The 19289-nt window shown below is 55.9% G+C and overlaps 3 protein-coding genes across 8 annotated transcripts in view; 1 reads left to right on the forward strand and 2 right to left on the reverse strand.

The window, feature by feature from the left end:
- The window catches only part of TMEM249 (transmembrane protein 249), a 7334-nt gene extending 5637 nt beyond the window's left edge, over positions 1-1697 (reverse strand). The window contains exons 1-4 of the mRNA XM_021688741.1: positions 1686-1697; positions 873-1023; positions 497-591; positions 193-388 (exon numbers count right to left, since the gene is read on the reverse strand). Of these exons, the coding sequence (XP_021544416.1) occupies positions 193-388; positions 497-591; positions 873-1023; positions 1686-1697 (454 nt within the window). The remainder of the gene's footprint in view (positions 1-192; positions 389-496; positions 592-872; positions 1024-1685) is intronic.
- On the forward strand, positions 533-9886 carry SLC52A2 (solute carrier family 52 member 2). Of its 4 annotated transcripts, XM_021688867.1 has the most exons (6): positions 4948-5238; positions 5616-5806; positions 5920-6790; positions 6885-7008; positions 7115-7228; positions 9823-9886. In XM_021688867.1, exons 2-6 carry the CDS (start codon positions 5677-5679, stop codon positions 9841-9843), a joined length of 1260 nt encoding a protein of 419 aa, XP_021544542.1. In that variant the 5' UTR covers positions 4948-5238; positions 5616-5676; the 3' UTR covers positions 9844-9886. The 4 variants fall into 4 exon arrangements, with proteins under 4 accessions (XP_021544540.1, XP_021544542.1, XP_021544541.1 ...); XM_021688865.1 differs by lacking the exons at positions 4948-5238; positions 9823-9886 and adding an exon at positions 533-571 and having other exon boundaries at positions 6896-7008; positions 7115-7558; XM_021688866.1 differs by lacking the exon at positions 9823-9886 and having other exon boundaries at positions 7115-7558.
- On the reverse strand, positions 1728-4851 carry FBXL6 (F-box and leucine rich repeat protein 6). 3 transcript variants are annotated; one of them, XM_044914707.1, is made up of 9 exons: positions 4354-4851; positions 3938-4096; positions 3728-3773; positions 3282-3413; positions 3100-3207; positions 2899-3012; positions 2599-2830; positions 2265-2511; positions 1728-1973 (listed from the first exon to the last, which is right to left on the reverse strand). In XM_044914707.1, exons 1-9 carry the CDS (start codon positions 4746-4748, stop codon positions 1823-1825), a joined length of 1584 nt encoding a protein of 527 aa, XP_044770642.1. In that variant the 5' UTR covers positions 4749-4851; the 3' UTR covers positions 1728-1822. The 3 variants fall into 3 exon arrangements, with proteins under 3 accessions (XP_044770642.1, XP_021544536.1, XP_021544535.1); XM_021688861.2 differs by having other exon boundaries at positions 3710-3773; XM_021688860.2 differs by having other exon boundaries at positions 1728-2511; positions 3710-3773.
- Positions 9887-19289: the final 9403 nt, after the last annotated feature.

The raw sequence follows: 19289 nt of genomic DNA on the forward strand, positions 1-19289 counted from the left end.
GGCTGGCTCTGGGGACCAGGGCTGGGGGGCAGGGCATACGGCTGGCTCTGGGGACCAGGGCTGGGGGGGCGGGGGGGGCTGGCTCTGGGGACCAGGGCTGGGGGGCAGGGCATACGGCTGGCTTGCCCGCCACCCCCCATCCCCCGCCCCGTATTCCCAAGCTGCTTCCCGGCACACCCTCCCCTGCTTCACCGTCAGAGCTAAGCGCCAGGCGCACGTAGACCAGGTGCATAGGGCCCTGACACACGGTGCGGCCCTGGATGGAGAAGTGGTATGTGCCACGCGTGTGGTTCAGCACCAGGCGGCGCCGCGGCAAAGACGAAATCATGAGCCACAGGCCAACGCCCACGCCGCACGCGGGGAAGCCCCACGTCTCCTGCTTCAGCACCTGCGGGAGCCACGGGGACCTGAGCCGCCAAGGGCGTGGGGTGGGGCACCGAGAGAGGGGTCCAGCCCCAGGAGGCCGGCCGTGGGGGGCGGGCCGCGGAGCGCAGACCTGGCTCACAAGGCCGAAGCTGACGAGGAAGAGGCAGACGACGAAGAGCAGCGCCCCCTTCCACAGTGTGTCCAGGTAGTACTCGAGCACGAAGACTGCGGGCAGCGCGTCGGCGGCGCGTGAGGACAGCTGGTCCCCGCTCGCAGCCCGCGGTGGCGGGGCCGGCGCCCGGCGGGCCGCACGCCCACGCACGCAGCGCTGGGGCACCGTCGGCGGCCCGCCCCGGGCCTGGCCCCGCCCCCACGCAAATCACAGCCCAGATCCAGGCCCCGGCCCCACCCAAGCAGGATTTTCCCCGGGGGGGAGGGGAGGGGGGGGTCAGACAGTGGGCCCCCGCCCCGCCCCCGCCGCGTGCTGGTTCCGGGCCCACGCGCACCATTGGGCTGCTGTTGTGTGAACGGGTAGAAGCTGTTGTTCTTCAGGCGCTTGGCCAGGTGGCGCTCGGTGCAGAAGAGTCCTAGGGCCCAGAGCTGGAAGCACTTGCCGCCGGAGGTCGTGGGTAGGCCGCTACTGCGGCCCTTGGGGGCCTGGGTTAGGCACAGAGGGTCAGCTGGGCTGCGGGAAGGTTGCCACCGCCCAGGGCTCGCCGTCGCACTGATACCTGGGGGAAGAAAGCCTCCAGGGCTGCGGTCCAGGAAGGAGCGGCCTTCAAACAAAGGGCGGAGGAGGGACACCAGGTGGTGGTCCAGGCTGGGCGAGGCCTGGGTTCTAGAAGTTCTGGGCAGCGGGTTCTAGAAGGGGCTGTTGTGTTGACTACTCTTTCTGCGGGGACTCCCCAGGCCTGGCCCTGAAGTGAGCACGCACTTCCCTGTGAGTCCCCACACCACCAGAGGCCCCCTGCACAGCCTGGTTCACAGTCCTCACGGGAAGGGAGGATGGCAAGACATCCCAGGCCTGAGCTGGAGAGAAGTCTGCGGGCAGGCTCCCCACACTGAACCCCATGGCTGAGCAGGCCTCCCCCGCCCCATCACTACTTTTGCCCGGGCAGAGCTTCAAACACAACCACAGACAGCTCACTTCAGTGTCCCTGAGGGCAGGATACACACACTCAGTCCAGGATTCACGCCTAGTAGTGAGTGAGCAAGGCATGACCACAGGCAGCCTCAGGAACCCTGGAAGGCCACCCCCCACCCCACCCCACAAGCTCTCCGCCAGTTCTAGCCTTGAGTGGTTCCCTCAGGTACAATACCTGTCCTCTCATCCCCGCCTAAAGGACCACACAGAGTTCCTAAAAATGTTTTATTGTAACAAAATGCTCAAACATCCAAAATGCGAAAAGGGTGGAGGGCGCCCCTGGCTACCTGAGGGTCAGGGGTCTGGGACTGCCTAGCTGGAGGAGGGCAGGCTGGTGAGCAGCTGCTCCAGGCACCACTGGACTTCCTCCTGGCCTCGGTAGGCCCGCTTCAGGCCCCGAGGAAGGCAGCGGCAGGACTCCAGGTTGAGGTAGAGCAGGCCTGTGCAGCTGCTGATCACAGAGCTGTAGGGGCAGGGCAGGCCATGGGGACTTGAGCCCCTGGCTCCCAGAAGACCCCGGCCCTGGCAGAGCTAGGCCAGTGTAAGGAGCCCTCTCTGCCCAGGTGCCACGGCTGGCTCTGCCACCCACAGCCACCGAGGCCCAAGCCCAGTACCCGTGGTGTCCCTAAGGGCCATCCTAAGCAGGGGCTTGGCCAATATGTGCTCCCCTTTTGGACACCCGAAGCCTGCAAGCCAGGCTTGTTGGGGAGGCAAGCCGTACCGACTCCAAGGGACTGGGGAAGGGGATGCTGACCTGACCGTGCTTGGTGTGACCCGGGTGCCCCTGAGGTTGACAGAGCACAAGGCTGGGGGTGAGCCCCCAGGGGTGGCTGAGAAGGTAGCTAAGGCCTGCTCCAAGTCCTTCTCGCTGAAGCCCTGGCCACTCAAGTCCAGCTCCCGCAGAGTGTGGCACCACTTCTGGGTCAACAGGTGGCTGCCCTCTTTGGCTAGAGTCAGCCGGTCGGACGTGCCATAAAGACCCAAGTGAAGCTGCTCTAGCTCTGGAAGCGAAGAGTGGTCATGAGCTGTGGGGCGGGCAGGAGGTACCCACATCCCTCCCACCCAGCCACCAGCCAGAGAAAGCTGACCCTGACACGGCAGATCATGCAGGCCAGCAGGTGTGATGCGGGCACAGCCACGAAGATCCAGCAGGCGCAGATGAGGGGAGCTGTGGAGCAGGCGGCCCAGGGCCTCATTGCTGACAAAGTTGCAGGTGCAGCCAGCAAGGCAGAGCTCCTCAAGGCTGGGGAAGCCTGGGCCAGGAGTCACCACTCGCCCGGGAGGCTTGGGCAGCCACATCAGGTTCAGCAGCCGCAGCACCTGGAGCAAGGCCCAGGCTGCAGATGGGGAGGGAGGGTGGCAGGTGGAAGAGGAGGGGTGGCAGGTACCTGCAGCTGGGGGCAGCCCTTCTGCAGAGCCTCAACAGGCAGCTGGAGAGGAGTGCTGTTGCGATTGATGCCGGTGCTCACCTCCAGGACCTGGAGCTGGGGGCAACAGCTGCCCTGCAGAGGTGGAAGAGAACACAGGCTCAGTGGCCTGGCAGACCCTGGCTCAGCATCCATCTCTGCTTCTGCCTGTCGCCAACCTACCAGCAGCGCACCCAAAATGGCCGTTGTCTGGGAGCTGTAGGTCAGCCACAGTTTGCGCATTCGGGGCCCTGCCTCCTCCAAGAAGTTCACCACGGCTGTGGACTCCACCTGGGAACCCAGCACATGGGTACCGGTCACTCCGGCCCAGGCTTCTTCAGGACCCCTGGGGACCCAGGGCTCACCATGGAGTGCTGTATATCCAGGCTGTGGAGCTGGGGGCAGGCTTTGGCTAGCATGACCAGAGTGTCAGGGGTCACACCATGGCAATCAGAAAGCTTGAGGAAGGTGAGTCGAGGACAGGACTCGCTGACCAGCTGTGGAAGACAGAGCACCAGCAGAGATTGGGTCTCTGTGGTCGGCAAAGGAAAGAAACCAGGGGCTGACACCGAACCCTCTCCTCTGCCTCAGCTAGAGCCTCCTTTCTGCCCCTGGCAGCCAACATGGGAGCTCCACTTCTGACACCTCCCTGCTGAAAGGAACAACAGGAAAGGAGAACCAGGCAGGCATCCCCTGGGGCAACACTGGGCTCCAGGTGCCTGACCCCCTCCCTGGAAGTACCGGGCAACCCCACGTGTCGCCGCTGGTGTGCAGGGCAGCCTAGAGCTCTCACCTTCAACACGGGGTGTACCTGGGACTTCCAGTGGATGAGGGTCAGCCTCTGGAGCTGGGAGAACCTGGGCCGACAGCAGAGGGAGAGCTGCATAGTGTTCCCTCGCTGCCCCTCTGTCAGCGTCTCCCCTACCCATCACTTCGGTGTAGGGAGACAGAAATGAGCCTGTGGCTTTCCACAAGCCACAGAAATGAAGTGAGGAGATAGAGAAAAGAGGGAATGTCTCACCGATTGGGCATAAGCCACTCCAGAGAGGCGAGAACCTTCTTCTCGGCCTTGGCTCCGCTCTTGGCGAGGCGGCCAGCCAGCGGGGGCGACAGGGTCACTGTGTGCCAGAGCGCGGGCTGGGAGGAGGCCTCCTGCCAGCGGCGGCACACGCGTGCAGCCCTGGGAGAAAAATCTCTGCTGAGGCGCCGGGCCTTCCGTGGCCGCTGCCGCGGGTTTTCCTAAGAGGAGAGACCTGTCCCCTTTGTTCTCACAACGCTGCGGCCACCTTAGCTCAAAGACAGGCCCTGGGGGCTCTAACTGGACCCCTGAGAGACTGCGCTCTCTCGGCTACGCCCTCTGCCCCCGCCTCAGCCACCCGCTCGGTGGGCAAGAGGGCAGCCTGAGCCATGCTGCTGCGCTCGGTGGGCCTGGGGTACCTGCCGAGGAAAGGCATGGGCCCATCGGCCGCCACCAGCAGCCCGAAAATCTGCACCAGGATTTCCAGGGGGATGCGGTCGCCCCAGCCCGGGTCGGGCCCCTGCTGCGGCTCCGGAGCGGGCGCAGCTCTAGGCCTGGCCTTGGCGGCCGAGGCGCGGGACGCGGGGGGCAGCAGCCGCTGAGTGCGGCGGGCGGCACGCCTCTGCACGCGAGTGCGGGCAGGCCCCGGGCCCGGCAGCACCAGCAGCATGCTGTCCGACTGCAGCAGGTGGTACCCGGAGCCGCTCGGCGCCAGCTGGTCCCACCACCAGTCCTCGGCCGAGCGAGCCCGCGCCCCGGCCGGCAGCGCGCCCCGGACCCTGCGTCGGGCCCGCCGCGCAGCCCCGGGAGCCATAGCTCCCAACTAAACTCCACGGCCGCGGCGTAGCGGAAGAGGCGAAGCCGCCGGGCGGAGGCGGGACCTGAGCCCCGGGCCGACCCCCTGCGCGCAGGTTCAACGCCCGACTTCCGGGGCGGGACTTCCGGCGATGGGCCATGCGGGGGGCTGGCCGTCCCGCGGCTTCCTCCAGTACGTGAGAGCTGGAGTTCTCGCCCGGGCGGAGCCGCGTTTCCCAGCCTCACCGGCTCTGGGCTGAAGCCGCGCTCGTGCGCGGGAGGCGGCGCCCTTGTAGGGCGGCGAGACGACTGGCTGTCGGGCGGCGAGCGCGCAGGTGCAGGATCAGGAGGCGCAGGTCCCCCAGCGCACCGGGCAGCTCTTCGCTGACCACCCGACGCAGCGAGGGGCGGCGCCGGGCCCATCCCTCCCCCCGGAGTCCGACTTCACTCCTGCTGTCCTGGGTCTCGCTGAAGCCTCGGACTCCCACTGGGAAGCAGAAGCAGTAGAGGTGTGCGAGGCGCCGTAGGGGTGCCCCTGTCCCGGAGTCCGTGTCCCTTTTGGGGAGAGGGTGGTGGTGATCGCAGCAACTCAGACCCGAAGATGGAGTCCCTCTTTCCTTGTTTCCCTCTGGGGTCGGGGCTCCTCGGGCCCGGCTTCCTGCTTTTCTGCCTGCAGGCCTAGCCGTGCTGTTTGGTATGTTTGGCCCCTGTCATCCCCATGCCCCACCCCCGGGCACCCTCCGGGTTCCCTGGTCTAGGCGGTCTGGTCCTCTTCTGATTCCAGTTCTGTGTCTTTGACTTGTGATCCCGCATCCCTGTCTGTTTCTTTCAAGATAGGAGAGGTCTTCGGTTCCCAGTAGAGCTGAAGCGTTTTCTTTGGATCTAGGTGGGGAAAGAGGAGCGGGCTGTGACCCTGACCTGTTCTGAAGGGCCCAGCCTTGGGCTGAATGGCAGCACCCCCACTGGGCCGTCTGGTGTTGACCCACCTGCTGGTGGCCCTCTTTGGCATGGGCTCCTGGGCTGCCATCAACGGGATCTGGGTGGAGCTGCCTGTGGTGGTAAAAGAACTTCCCGAGGGTGAGTGGGAGTGCGCAGGGAAGAGGGGTTCAGGTGTGCCAGGTAAGGCGGGTTGCAGCTGCTCATCGTCCCTTTGCACCTAGCCCTGACATGGTCTTCTCCCTTCCCTGCAGGCTGGAGTCTCCCGTCATACCTCTCCGTGCTTGTGGCGGTGGGGAACCTGGGTCTGTTGGTGGTGACCCTGTGGAGGCGGCTGGCTCCGGGCAAGAGCGAGCGGGGCCCCATCCAGGTGGTGCAGGCACTGGGCGTGGTGGGCACAGCCCTGCTGGCCCCACTGTGGCACCATGTGTCCCCAGTCGCAGGGCAGCTCCACTCCGTGGCCTTCCTAACGCTGGCCTTGGTGCTGGCCCTGGCCTGCTGTGCCTCTAACGTCACTTTCCTGCCCTTCTTGAGCCACCTACCACCTCCCTTCTTGCGCTCCTTCTTCCTGGGTCAGGGCCTCAGTGCCCTGCTGCCCTGTGTGCTGGCCCTCGTGCAGGGCGTAGGCCACCTTGAATGTTTGCCATCTCCCACCAATGGCACCCTTTGGCTCCCCCACGACTTCCCAGAGCGTTTTCCTGCCAGCACCTTTTTCTGGGTGCTGACCGCCCTTCTGGTCACTTCGGCTGCCGCCTTCCAGGGTCTCCTGCTGTTACTGCCATCACCACCATCCGCATCCACAGCGGGTCCGGGGTCTGGCCTGCGGGCAAGAGGCCCGGGAGTGGAGGAGGAGGAAGAAGAGGCCTCACCACTGCAGGAGTCACTGAGCCGAGCCACAGGCGCCACTCCCAGCCCAGAGCCTGAGGCCCGTCGGCTGCTCTCTGTGCATGGTGCCTGCCTGCTGGGCCTGCTGGCCATCACCAACGCGCTGACCAATGGTGTGCTGCCTGCCGTGCAGAGCTTTTCCTGCTTGCCCTACGGCCGCCTGGCCTACCACCTGGCAGTGGTGTTGGGCAGCGCTGCCAACCCCCTCGCCTGCTTTCTGGCCATGGGCGTGCTGTGCAGGTACAAGAGGGTCCCCAAGGCACTCGGGGCAGAGTTTAGGGATGGGGGCTGGGTCCTGGTGCGGCCAGCCCTGAGTTCCTGCTCACCCCTGTAGGTCTCTGGCAGGGCTAGGTGGTCTCTCTGTGCTGGGCATGCTCTTTGGGGCCTACCTGATGGCGCTGGCAGTCCTGAGCCCTTGCCCACCGCTGGTGGGCACCTCTGCAGGGGTGGTCCTTGTGGTAAGTACACTGGGGACACTGAAGCAGAGAGGGTTGCAGTGGGGAAGGGGTTTGCCCCCAGAGCAGGGGACACCTCGTGCTCAGCCTGCTGTGCCCGTCCTCCCAGGTGCTGGCGTGGGTGCTGTGTCTGGGCGTGCTCTCCTATGTGAAGGTGGCCGCCAGTTCCCTGCTGCACGGTGGCGGCCGTCCGGCACTGCTGGCAGCTGGTGTGGCCATCCAGGTGGGCTCCCTGCTCGGTGCTGTCGCCATGTTCCCTCCCACCAGCATCTACCACGTGTTCCGCAGTGGAAAGGACTGTGTGGACCAGTGTGGCCCCTAAGCCTGGGCAGATGGGGAATGTGACGTCAGGCTGAGACGCCCCAGCGCCCAAGTGCCCACGACCCAAGGAGGCCCTCCTCACTTGTGGGCTCATGGACACCTGTACACTCCACAGCAGATGCTGGTCAGGGTGGGGACCACAGAACAGTCCCAGAACCAGGGCCCAGCTAGGGCTGTGAACTTGGCCCAGATCTGGAGCCTGTGTGGGGCTTGCACAATAAATCACTGTTACTCCATGGGTCCCAGTAGTTAACTTCTGTAGCTCCTTTCTCTGTGCAGATAGACCCCTACTGAGCTGGAGTGCTGATTTGAACTATTCGGCAGGGGCCCCCAACCCCTGGCCGGCTGCTCTCCCAGCCCTCCGAGCCCTGGACCCTTGCTCCCCCTCCCCCCATCGCTTTTTGGAGCTTCCCCCGGAGAACAGGTTACGGTGGTCAGAGGCAGCATGGTGTCCACCCAACATCAGCTCATCCCGGATCTCCAGCTGAGTGGTGAGGCCTCTTCCCGTCAGGGTCACTGCTCTGTAAGCATCTCTGGGCTGTGTGGGCTGAGCCAGCTGGGCGCGAGCATCAAACAGAACCAGCTCTCTCTTTTGCTGTGACCCAGCAGCGGTAGCGTCTGTTCCTCTGTGGGAGGGTCCTGCCAGGGGGCTTATGCCCGGGCCTCCGTGCAAGGTCCAGGCACAGAAGAGGCTCAGTGAGTAGGGCTTAGAAGAGATTCCAGCCAGTTTAGGGATCCTTCTGGTCAGGAGCATTGCTGCCTTCCCTAAGCCACAGGCGTCTAGTTTCTAGCTCCTTCTGTGACCAAATGTGCAGATGGCCCACACTCTTTATTCAGGCAGACGTGGCAGCGTCTGCCTTCTCCCTGGGCTTCTTACAAGTGGTCCCTATTCCTGAGCAACCCATACCTGCCCCAGCCCTGGGATAGTAGTGTGGGCCTTTGCTTGGCTAGCGTCTGCAGGGAGCAGAGCCTTAGCACTGACTGCAGCCTGAGCTGGAGTGGGTGGTTCCGCACAAAGGGCTGGAGGGGGCTGAAAGGAGTGCCTCAGCCAGGCAAGGGGACCGGCAAGGACTCAGGAGAGGATATTGGATGGAAGCTGCAGTGGGCAGAGGCTCAGGCTTCTGTCACCTCCTCTTGGCTTCTGGGGCAGGCCAGAAGCAGAGGCCCATGGGGGACACAGGCTCCGCAGGGGAGGCAGGACACCCGAGCTGTGATCCAGTGTGACTGACCTGGCACTGAAATCCTATTCTCACAGACAAGGGGCCCCATTTCTGCAGTGGGGAGCCTGCTGCTGCAAGGGTCTAACCCAAGTGATTGTGGGGGCTGGGAAAAGTGGCTCCTGCCCTGCCTGCCCCAACCCCTTCCCACAATTGTTCTGGTCCCGGATGCCCTTTTTAAACTTCAGAAGCTGCCTGTCCTTGAGTTGGCCTGCACATGGGTCTTTGAAGGTCTCCTCTTTCCCTGCCCTGGCAGGAGCAGCTGAGCAGGAAGGTGGGAGAGACCCCCTCCAGGCCCTGACCACTGGAGCCTCCGGTCTGGGGCTGCATCAAGTACTGGGAGGGCCCAGGCTCCCAGGTGGCTCAGACACAGCCCCGCCCTGAGCACAGGGGGCCACCTGCCAGGTCCCAGCCTCCCAGGATGCTGATGGCCTAGAGAAGGAGCAGGGGCAGTGGGGGGTTCACGTGGCTGTTTGCCTTTGGGAGTCGGGGCCAGTAGGTGGGGTGTGGGCTGCGGAAGCCACCTTGGCAGTGGTGAGTGGAGAGATTCAGAGGCAGGAGGACGAGAGCATGGCACGCCCTCTGCCCTCCCCCTCCAACAGCACCCTCCCCTGCCCACCCTGGGGCTAGAGCTCAGGGAGCTGCCCCCCAGTTCTTGTTCTCTCTTCCGTCAGGCGACAATCAAAGGCATTTACGAGAGCCTCATCTCTGCCCACATACGCATTTGTGCCAGGCCCAAGGGCCACAGAGGAGTAAGGCCCTGGAGAGAGGGGGGCAGGTGGCCCTGAACCTGGGGGTCAGGGCTGGAGGTGGACAATTTGAGGAAGCCACTGCCCTTAGGAGCCTCAAGGGCCTTCCTGTCAGTGCCTTGTAGGAAATAACAAGGGGAGGGAGATGCTGAAGGGCCGAGTTCTTGAGAGCTGCCCCGACACACCCTTCCTACTCATGACTGCGCAGCACTGAGTCTGGTCGCCAGGGCAGCCACACTTCCAGCTGGACAGCAGGTGGCCCACGACTCCAGCTCACAGCCCTGCCCAGAGGGTCTCTCAAACCCAGGGCCGGGGGCAATTTGAAGGAGACCCCAGAGGGGAGGCAGTGGCCAAGGCAGGACCTTTGGCACCTGGCTGTCCACAGAGAGGACCCCCCTGGGTAAGAGCAAGGCCTGAGCTACAGACCCACTGTTGCCCTGTCCCACCACCAGGAGCAGGCCCCGCAGTTCCTCAGAACCAGAGAAGGGCTAGCTAAGGTGTGGCCTGCCACGTGCAGCTTCCTTTCCCAGGTGTGTGGCCACTTCCCCTGAGACTGAGCCTGTGCGTGTTTGGACAAGCCTCACCTGGCTTTGGTGGAATGACTAAAGGCCCTGTGTCTCAGCCTATTGGAGTCCCTAAGGAGGTGTGAACTCCAATGCGGTTGAAGGTATGACAACACCTGGATGATAAAATGGTTGTGTCCTCCCATTAGCATCTGCTCAGGGCCCCCTCCCTGTCTTGCTGCATCTCTCTCTGTCAAATAAATAAATAAAATCTTTAAAAAAAAAAAAAAAGGCATGGGACAATGGTCCTCTAAGGGGCTTCCTCTCCTCCATGGAATTCAAAGGGATCTCCTGGCTTTTGTGGCACCAGAAAATGGAAGTGTGGGAGCATCTGGGACCCTGTCCAGTGAATGAGTGCAGGTCATCAGCCATTCCGGAATCAGCCACCCTGGCCATGTCCACCCCGTCTCAGGGAGGCTAACTGCCTGAGGCCACAAGGCCGCTTGGACTTCCCCACTCCAAGTGCTGGCCTCCTTCTCTCCACTGCCCCTTCCGGGGGGCTCAGAGGCTACTAGGGTTCTGATGGGGTGCTAATCACAGGACCCCTTACCCCCACCCTGTTGTTGGGTGGGTGACCCAGATGATCCAATCATTATGTCCATCCTCCTGCCCACGGTGATTGAGCTAAGGGACCGTTGCTCCTATGGAGCAAATCAGGGTCCACCATGACATCTGTCTTAGGATGTCAGTCATCCCAAGAGCTATAAAAAGCTACCCAAACTATTCCTGGAGCACACCTGAGAATGAAGGCTCCCCAGAGGCAAGCAGGGTGAGAGGTGGAGAGAGGCAGAACCCAGAAAACATCCTAGGATCGCCTGGGTCCAGTTGCATCTGAAGCTAGATCTTTGGACTTTCAAGTTATGAGGGTCCACAATTTCTTGCTTGTTTAAGCAAAGGTGAGTTGATTGCTATCCATCACAGCCGAGGACATAGTGAAGCATGCCTCCCTGAAACATTCAGGACAGCTCAGACCTTAGGACACCCAGTGCTGGTCCATCTTTTCTTGCTTGGGGGAGAGTCAGTCATTCTCTTGGCAACTCTCCCTGTCACCCTCCCCATGACCTTTTCCTCCCCTAGGCCTCCACCTCCAGCTCCTTGGCATAGTGCTTCTCTGACCCGCTCCTGACCTGCAAGGGAGAATTCCCAGGGCATTGGACCCTCTCAGAAGAATGCCCAGGTGGGGCGCCTGGGTGGTTCAGTCGTTAAGTGTCTGCCTTCGGCTCAGGTCATGATCCCAGGGTCCTGGGATCGAGCCTCTCATCGGGCTCCCTGCTCAGTGGGGAGCCTGCTTCTCCCTTTCCCACTCCCCCTGCTTGTGTTCCCTCTCTCACTGTGTCTCTCTCTGTCAAATAAATAAATAAAATATTAAAAAAAAAAAAAAAAAAGAAGAATGCCCAGAGCCAGGCCAGGCAGGGGGCAGGCAGGAACTTCCTAGACGATGTCCCGAGGTCCCAAGGGCTGCTCTCGGGGGAAGTTCTTTTGTGTGTGCATAACAGTATGAGCATTTTAATTTGGTGAAAGACAAGCTGCAAACAACTTTGAAATTTCCATCCTTTTGCAAAGGCTGTGGGAAAACTGAGCTAATTAAAAAGCAGATTGGAAAAGATTTCCTACCCGGCCCCTCCTGACACCCCTGAGCCTCCCCAAATGTTTCCTTTGTGTTGTTTTTGAGTAGGCCCCACGCCCAGCACAGGGCCTGAATTCAAGACCTGAGATCAAGACCTGAGGCAAGATCAAGAGCCACCCAGGCGCCCCAGAGTGTTCCCTTTGTAGAATCATTCTGTGGATGGCACCCTTCTGGGAGTGCTGAGCGGGGTGGTGTGGCTACGGAGGGCCAAGCACCAACTCCGTATGCAGGTCACTGGAAAGGCAGGCCACCAGCATGGGGAAGGCAGAGGAGAAGGTGTTCATACCCAGACCAAAGAATGCAGACAGGAAAAGAAAGCATGTGCACAGCAAAGCCAGGGGTCTGGAAACCTCCACTGAAGAGCAGAGATAGTGAGAAAGGCCCCTGTGGTGAGGCCACTGTGGATCCTCCAGGGGGCCAGGGAGCTGGGGTGAGCTGATGGTGAGGCAAGTGCGGGGCTGGGAGCCTGGAGCCAGTCATCCCCTCCCGCTGAGGTCTCCACATGGAACAGGGGGCAGGCTTCACGTTTCTTGAGGGTCCACTGTGTTGAATGTGGATGGCCTGGCTGGCTGGGTCCCTCTTCAAAGCAGTATCATGGCACCTGGCTCCAGGAGTCTTGACATGAAGAACATCACACTTCTTTATTTTTCTGAATGAAGGGTCACCATCCCTCTCCCCTCCACCCACCAAGCCACAGATCAGCCAAGCTCAGCCATCACTGGGACTCCCCTCTCCCTGGATGTGTTCGAAGCACAGGGGCTCTGGGCAGGGTGGGAGGTGGTCTGGCTTCCAGTCCTTGGGAGTTGCCATCAGAGCTGGTGCTGGAGCAAACTGGGGGGACCTGAGTGGGGGATCTCAGGGCCAGAACCTTGAGGAATTTGGGCCTGAGGATGTGGCTGATGGGGACTAGGTACTGGGGTAACAGGAGATGAAGCTTGGAATCTGGGGAGGTGGGCTGGGACAGAGCAGAATAGGGTTTTTAGGGGGACTGGGAGTCTGGGAATCCTGGGGACTGAAAATCACGGCACGTAGGGGATGGGGCCTGGGATGTAAAAAGTTTAAGACTGAATGAGCAGAGCAGTTTACTGGTGTCTCTAAGGAGAGCTGTGCTCTGTTACATGATCCCAGGGTCTCTGATTTATAAGGTTGGTGCCTCTCATTGTCTTTAAACCATTTTACAACTTTGTGTTTGTAAATAACTAGTAGCAATGTAAATGATTGTTTTCCGCAGACCTGAAAATGAATTCCATCCCATGGAGGTTCAGCTGATTTCCCTCCTCCAGTTGTGGAAGAAGCTGGTTTTGTATCCATTTGTAAGTCAATTCCAACAATCCTTTATTCTGCATAGATCTGTGATTCTTTGACTTCTTTGAAGCAGTTATAATATTCTTGAATCTCTTTTAAAGAATGACTTAAATAGAATCTTTGACATGTGTTCATTTTATATCTATATAAGAGTTATGATACTGCCTTCTCCTGAAAGTTATCCTGTAACAGTTTTGGAGGCTTTCTACCAAGATGGCTGGTGGCTCCCCGTGCCTGAGCTGCGTGAGCTGCGTTTCCTGAGTGTGCACCTCACAGGCTAAGCCCCGGCGTGTCTGTTCTTGGTTTCTAGGGAGGAGTCTGAAGTGGTAATAGAATAATGATTTCCTAACTGTAGTTTTTCTACTTATAATTTTCCTCTCAAGTTATTTTGTGGGGTTTTTTGTTTGGTTGGTTTGGGGGTTTTGTTCTGTTTTTGTAACCGGTAAGTTATTCCCCGTTGCTAAGAGTGATGGAGAAATGGCGGTATTGGTTTCACGGTCTGACCATTTTGTGAGCTCCATAAATGGACTAATGATTTACAGACATCTAGTGTCTACTGGATGGGAGACAGTGGAGAATCTGAATTGTTAAATCTTAGTTTGTTCTTGACTTAATATTAAGCTATTATCATTAAAGAGGCCAACAGCAGATTTGAGCTGGCAGAAGAAAAAAAATCAGCAAACCTGAAGATAGGTCAATTAACATAATCCAATCTAGGGAAAAGAATGAAAAGGGAATGAGGAAAATTAACAGAGCCTCAGAGTCATATGGGATGCCATCAAGTATCCCAAACATACACATAAAGGGAGTCCCAAAAGGAGAGGAGAGAAAGTAGCAGAAAGAATATTTAAATAATGGCTGAGGAGCTCCTGGCTGGCTCAGTCAGTGGAGCATGTGACTCCTGATCTTGGAGTTGTCAGTTGAAGCCCCATATTGGGTGTAGAGATTACTTAAATAAAACTTTAAGGGGCGCCTGGGTGGCTCAGTCAGTTGGGCGTCTGCCTTCGGCTTAGGTCATGATCTCGGGGTCCTGGGATTGAGCCCCATGCTGAGCAGGGAGCCTGATTCTCCCTCTCCAACTCCCCCTGCTGTGCTCGCTCTTGCTATCTCTGTCTCTCTCTCAAATAAATAAATAAAATCTTTGAAATAGAAAACACTTTAAGAAAGAAAGAATGGCTGAAAACCTCCCAAATTTAATGAAAATGTTAATATAACATGTAAGAAATTCAACTCACTCCAAGTGGGATTAACAGGGCATCCACACCCAGAGACATTATAATCAAACTGCCAAAAGTCAAAGACAGAGAATCTTAAAAACGGTGAGAGAGAAGAGACTCGCCATGTACAAGGGATCCTTGGTAGACTAACAGCTGATTTCTCTTCAGAAATCATGGAGGCCAGAGACGGTAGGATGACATATCCAAAGTGCTGAAAGAAAAAACTGTTGTGGGCACCTGGGTGGCTCAGTTGGTTAAGTGACTGCCTTCGGCTCAGGTCATGATCCTGGAGTCCCTGGATCGAGTCCCGCATCGGGCTCCCTGCTCAGTGGGGAGTCTGCTTCTCCCTCTGACCCTCCCCCCTCTCATGTACACTCTCTCTCTCTCTCTTTCTTGCTCTCTCAAATAAATAAATAAAAATCTTAAAAAAAAAAATCTGCTTTGCTGGGGCGCCTGGGTGGCTCAGTCGGTTAAGTGACTGCCTTCGGCTCGGGTCATGATCCTGGAGTCCCGGGATCGAGTCCCGCATCGGGCTCCCTGCTCAGCAGGGAGTCTGCTTCTCCCTCTGACCCTCCCCCCTCTCATGCTCTCTCTCTCTATCTCATTCTCTCTCTCAAATAAATAAATAAAATCTTTAAAAAGAAAAAAAAAAGAAAAAACTGTTGACAATTCTGTATTCAGCAAAACTATCCTTCAAATATGAAGGAAAAATTAAGACATTCCCAGCTAAATAAAAATGGAGAGAATTTGTCACTAGTGGAACCTCCCTATATGAAATATTAAAGGTAATCCTTCAGGCTGAAATGAAAGGACACTAGACAGTAACTCAAATGCACATAAAAAATAAAGAGTACTGGTAAAGGTGACTACATAGGTATATACAAAATTCAGTATTCACGCATTTTTGTCTTTTTAATTCTTTTTCTTGTCCTGTCTGATTTAAAATATAACTGCATAAAGCAATAACCATAAAACTACGTTGATGGATTTATAACATATAAACATTGCAATTTGTATGACAACAATAGAAAAAAGAAAGGAGGGAATGGAGATATATAGGAGTGAATATATGAGTAAAGTTCTTATATATTATTGAAGTTAGGCTGGTATTAATATGAACAAGATTTTTATAAATAAAGATGTTTAATTCCCAGGAAAATCACCAAGAAAATAACAACAACAACAACAAAAAACATAGTTAAAAGAATGACAAAATTAAAATAGTACACTAGAAAATATCTGCTTAGCCCAAAAGAAGGAAGTAATGGAGGAACAGAGGAACAAAAAGACAGGACAGGGCGCCTGGGTGGCTCAGTTGGTTAAGCGACTGCCTTCGGCTCAGGTTATGGTCCCGGAGTCCTGGGATCGAGTCCCACATCGGGCTCCCGGCTCGGCGGGGAGCCTGCTTCTCCCTCTGACCCTCTCCCCTCTCATGCTGTTTCTCTCTCTCTCTCTCAAATAAATAAATCAATAAAATCTTTAAAAAAAAAAAAAGACAGGACATATATTTTATCTTTTTTTTTTTTTTAAGATTTTATTTTTATTCATTTGAGACACAGAGATACAGAGAGAGAGAGAGAAAGCATGAGCAGGGAGAGAGGCAGAGGCAGAGGGAGAAGCAGGCTCCTCGCTGAGCCAGAAGCCCGATGTGGGGCTTGATCCCAGGACCCTGGGATCATGACCTGAGCTGAAGGCAGACGCTTAACCATCTGAGCCACCCAGGCGCCCCTCTTTTTTTTTTTTTTTAAGTAGACTCCCACCCCAAGGTAGGGCTTGAAGTCACAACCCTGAGATCAAGAGTCAGATGCTCAACTGACTGAGCCACCCAGGTGCCCCCCAGAATGGATTTTTTTTAAAGATTTTATTTATTTATTTGACAGAGAGAGACACAGCGAGAGAGGGAACACAAGCAGGGGGAGCGGGAGAGGGAGAAGCAGGCTTCCCGCTGAGCAGGGAGCCCGATGCGGGGCTCGATCCCAGGACGCTGGGATCATGACCTGAGCCGAAGGCAGACGCTTAACGACTGAGCCACCCAGGCGCCCCCAGAATGGATTTTTAAAATGATCTTACTTTGCGGTACCTGGTTGGCTCAGTGGGAGGAGCATGCAACTCTTGATCTCAGGGTTCTGAGTTAAAGCCCCAAGTTGGGTGTAAAGATTGCTTAAGTAAATAAACTTTAAAAAAAAGTTAAAGGATGGAAAAGATATTCCATGCGAACAATAACTAAAAGAGCTGGAGGGGTGCCTTGGTCAGTCTAGCTAAAGGTTTGTCAATTTTTAGGGGCACCAGGGTGGCTCAGTCGTTAAGCATCTGCCTTCGGCTCAGGTCATGATCCCAGGGCCTGGGATCGAGCCCCACATTGGGCTCTCTGATTGGTGGGAAGCCTGCTTCTCCCTCTCCCACTCCCCCTGCTTGTGTTCCCTCTCTTGCTGTGTCTCTCTCTGTCAAATAAATAAATAAAATCTTTTTTTAAAAATTTAAAAAATAAAAGATTTTATTTATTTTGACAGAGAGAGATAAACAAATAATCTTTAAAAAATGTCTATGGGGCGCCTGGGTGGCTCAGTTGGTTAAGCGACTGCCTTCGGCTCAGGTCATGATCCTGGAGTCCCGGGATCGAGTCCCGCATCGGGCTCCCTGCTCGGCGGGGAGTCTGCTTCTCCCTCTGACCGTCCTCCCTCTCGTGCTCTCTGTCTCTCATTCTCTCTCTCTCAAATAAATAAATAAAATGTTTTTTTAAAAAAAATGTCTAACATAGAGCGCCCGTCTGCCTGGGTATGATGCACAGGTTTTTATTTTATTTTTATTTATTTTTTATTTTTTGCAGGGAAGCAGCAGAGCAAAGTTTATTAAGCCATAGTACAAAACACCCAAAGAGAGAAGGGACCCAAGAGGGTTGCCCAACAGGTTTTTATTGTTTTATTTTTTTAAGATTTTATTTGTCAGAGAGAGAGCAAGCACAAGCAGGGAGAGTGGGAGAGGGAGAAGCAGGCTTCCTGCAGAGCAAGGAGCCTGATGGGGGGCTCGATCCCAGGACCCCGGGACCATGACCTGAGCCAAAGGCAGCCGCTCAGCCAACTGAGCCCCCCAGGCACCCCACAACAGGTTTTTAGTATATGTGCAGAGCTGTGTAACCATCACTCTGATCTATGCTTAGAACATTCATCGCCCCCAAAAGAAACCTGCTCCCTGTATCTGTACTGCCTTGATACCCCACCTGCAACCCCCTCCCCACCCCTGGCGGCCATCAGCCCACTGTCTGTCCATCCCCGTGGACTCGCCTGTTCTGGACGCCAGAGCAATGGACTCACACACCGTGTGGCCTTTGGTGACTCGTTTCTTTCATCTTGCACCACGTTTTCAGGGTTCATCCACATGTAGTGTGTTTCAGGGCTTCACTCCTCTTGGTTGCCGAATCGTTGTTCGATGTATGGGTAGGACGCATTTTATTTATCTGTTTATTGACAGACGTTTGGGTTGTGTCCATTATTTGGCCATTATGGATAATGCTGCTGTGAGCGTCTAGAGTCTTCACGTGGACGTCTGTTTCAATCTCACCTAGAAGTGAAATTGCAAATCATATGGCAACTCTATATTTAACATTTTGAGGAACTGCTAGAGGTTTTCCAAAGAGCCTACCACATTTTACATCCCATCATTAAGGAGTGAGGGCTCCAGTTTCTCCCAAGACATCTTTTATCTAAAACCACATGGAGAGTCCTAGAGGTCTGTCCTCTTACCTTATGAAAAGAGAGCTCTAGAATCAATTAGGTTTGCAGGATGTGCCATTATTGGAAAGAGTCATCCAATCAGAGGAGGAGTTCAGCCTTCTCTAGGTCAAATTTGTACAGGTAAAATGGTGTTAATATAAACATTTTAGAAATCACATGCTCTATGGGAAGTACCTGGAGATTTGCCAAAGTCCATGTTTTAACCTCAGGGAAACATCCATAAAACTTGTGCAGTAGGTCTGTCACATTTGCCAGAACCCTGCTGGCACTTTGCCTGATGGTCTTGGACTACAGAGATGCAATGTTACCCACCAAAATTTCAGTTATTTTTTTTTTAAAGATTTTATTTATTTATTTGACAGAGAGCGCGGGAGAGCACAAGCAGGGAGAACAGTAGAGGGAGAGGGAGAAGCAGGCTCCCCGCCAAACAGGGAACCCGATGTGGGGCTCGATCCCAGGACCCCGAGATCATGACCTGAGCAGAAGGCAGACGCTTAACCATCTGAGCCACCCAGGCGCCCCAAAATTTCAGTTATTATTAACTGGTAGGGGTGCCTGGGTGGTTCAGTTGGTTGGGTGTCTGCCTTCGGCGGCTTGGGTTGTGGTCCCAGGGTCCTGGGATTGAGTCCCGCATTGGGCTCCCTGCTCAGCAGGGAGGCTGCTTCTCCCTCTCCCTCTCCCTCTGCCTCTCCCCCTGCTTGTGCTCTCTCACTCTCTCTCTCAAATAAATAAACCTTTAAAAAAATAAATAAATGCTAGCTCGGCCCATCCTGACTTCTCTAATCTGAATCTAGCATTTTCTAAGCCAGGGTTCTCAACCTGGGATTCAGATCAGACTCATCCATGGAGGGTTTTTTGTTTGTTTGTTTGTTTTTAAAGATTTTTTGTTTATTTATTTGACAGAGAGAGATACAGAGAGAGAGAGAACACAAGCAGGGGGAGTGGGAGAGGGAGAAGCAGGCTTCCTGCCAAGCAGAGAGCCCAATGCGGGGCTCGATCCCAGGACCCTGGGACCATGACCTGAGCCAAAGGCAGACGCTTAATGACTGAGCCAAATGTGAGCACAAGGCAGCCCCAGACTGGCCCACTAACAACACAGGGACCAAACCGTGTCCACAACAGGCAAAGAGAACCATTGCAGATGAATTGACGGAAGGAAAAAGTGGCTCAGCCACAATAGCAGGGTGCATGCAACACCCATAGAAGACCCCCCTGAAGCACCAGTTTCTGATGAACAGGAGACACTGCACTGCAGGGCGCTATAGGACCTCTTCTTCATAAGGGCCACCACTTTCAAGAGCAGGAGATGTAGCTGAATTTCCTGAGAACAGGAACAGACACAGAGAGTTAGGTAAAGTGAGGAGACAGAGGAATATGTCCCAAATAAAAGAACAGGACAAAACCACAGCAAGAGACCTAAATGAAACAGAGGTAAGTAATATGCCTGATAGAGAATTTAAAGTAATGGTCATGAAGATACTCACTGGACTTGAGAAGAGAGTGGAGAATCTCAGTGAGACCCTCAAAAAAAGAGATAGAAAACTTATAAAAGAA

The sequence above is a fragment of the Neomonachus schauinslandi genome, chromosome 4, assembly GCF_002201575.2.
Source record: "Neomonachus schauinslandi chromosome 4, ASM220157v2, whole genome shotgun sequence".
In the NCBI taxonomy this organism is placed as follows: domain Eukaryota; kingdom Metazoa; phylum Chordata; class Mammalia; order Carnivora; family Phocidae; genus Neomonachus; species Neomonachus schauinslandi.

Excerpts from the sequence above, each read along its gene's own strand:
- FBXL6 (XM_021688860.2), bottom strand. The coding sequence starts at position 4,748 with ATGGCTCCCGGGGCTGCGCGGCGGGCCCGACGCAGGGTCCGGGGCGCG. Across the intron at positions 3,013-3,099 it reads CCATTTTGGGTGCGCTGCTG|GGCAGCTGTTGCCCCCAGCT; the intron begins GTAGGTTGGCGA and ends CCACCTCTGCAG. Across the intron at positions 2,831-2,898 it reads AGGGCTGCCCCCAGCTGCAG|GTGCTGCGGCTGCTGAACCT; the intron begins GTACCTGCCACC and ends GCCTTGCTCCAG.
- SLC52A2 (XM_021688865.1), top strand. The coding sequence starts at position 5,677 with ATGGCAGCACCCCCACTGGGCCGTCTGGTGTTGACCCACCTGCTGGTG. Across the intron at positions 5,807-5,919 it reads GGTAAAAGAACTTCCCGAGG|GCTGGAGTCTCCCGTCATAC; the intron begins GTGAGTGGGAGT and ends CCTTCCCTGCAG. Across the intron at positions 6,791-6,895 it reads GCCATGGGCGTGCTGTGCAG|GGCTAGGTGGTCTCTCTGTG; the intron begins GTACAAGAGGGT and ends GGTCTCTGGCAG.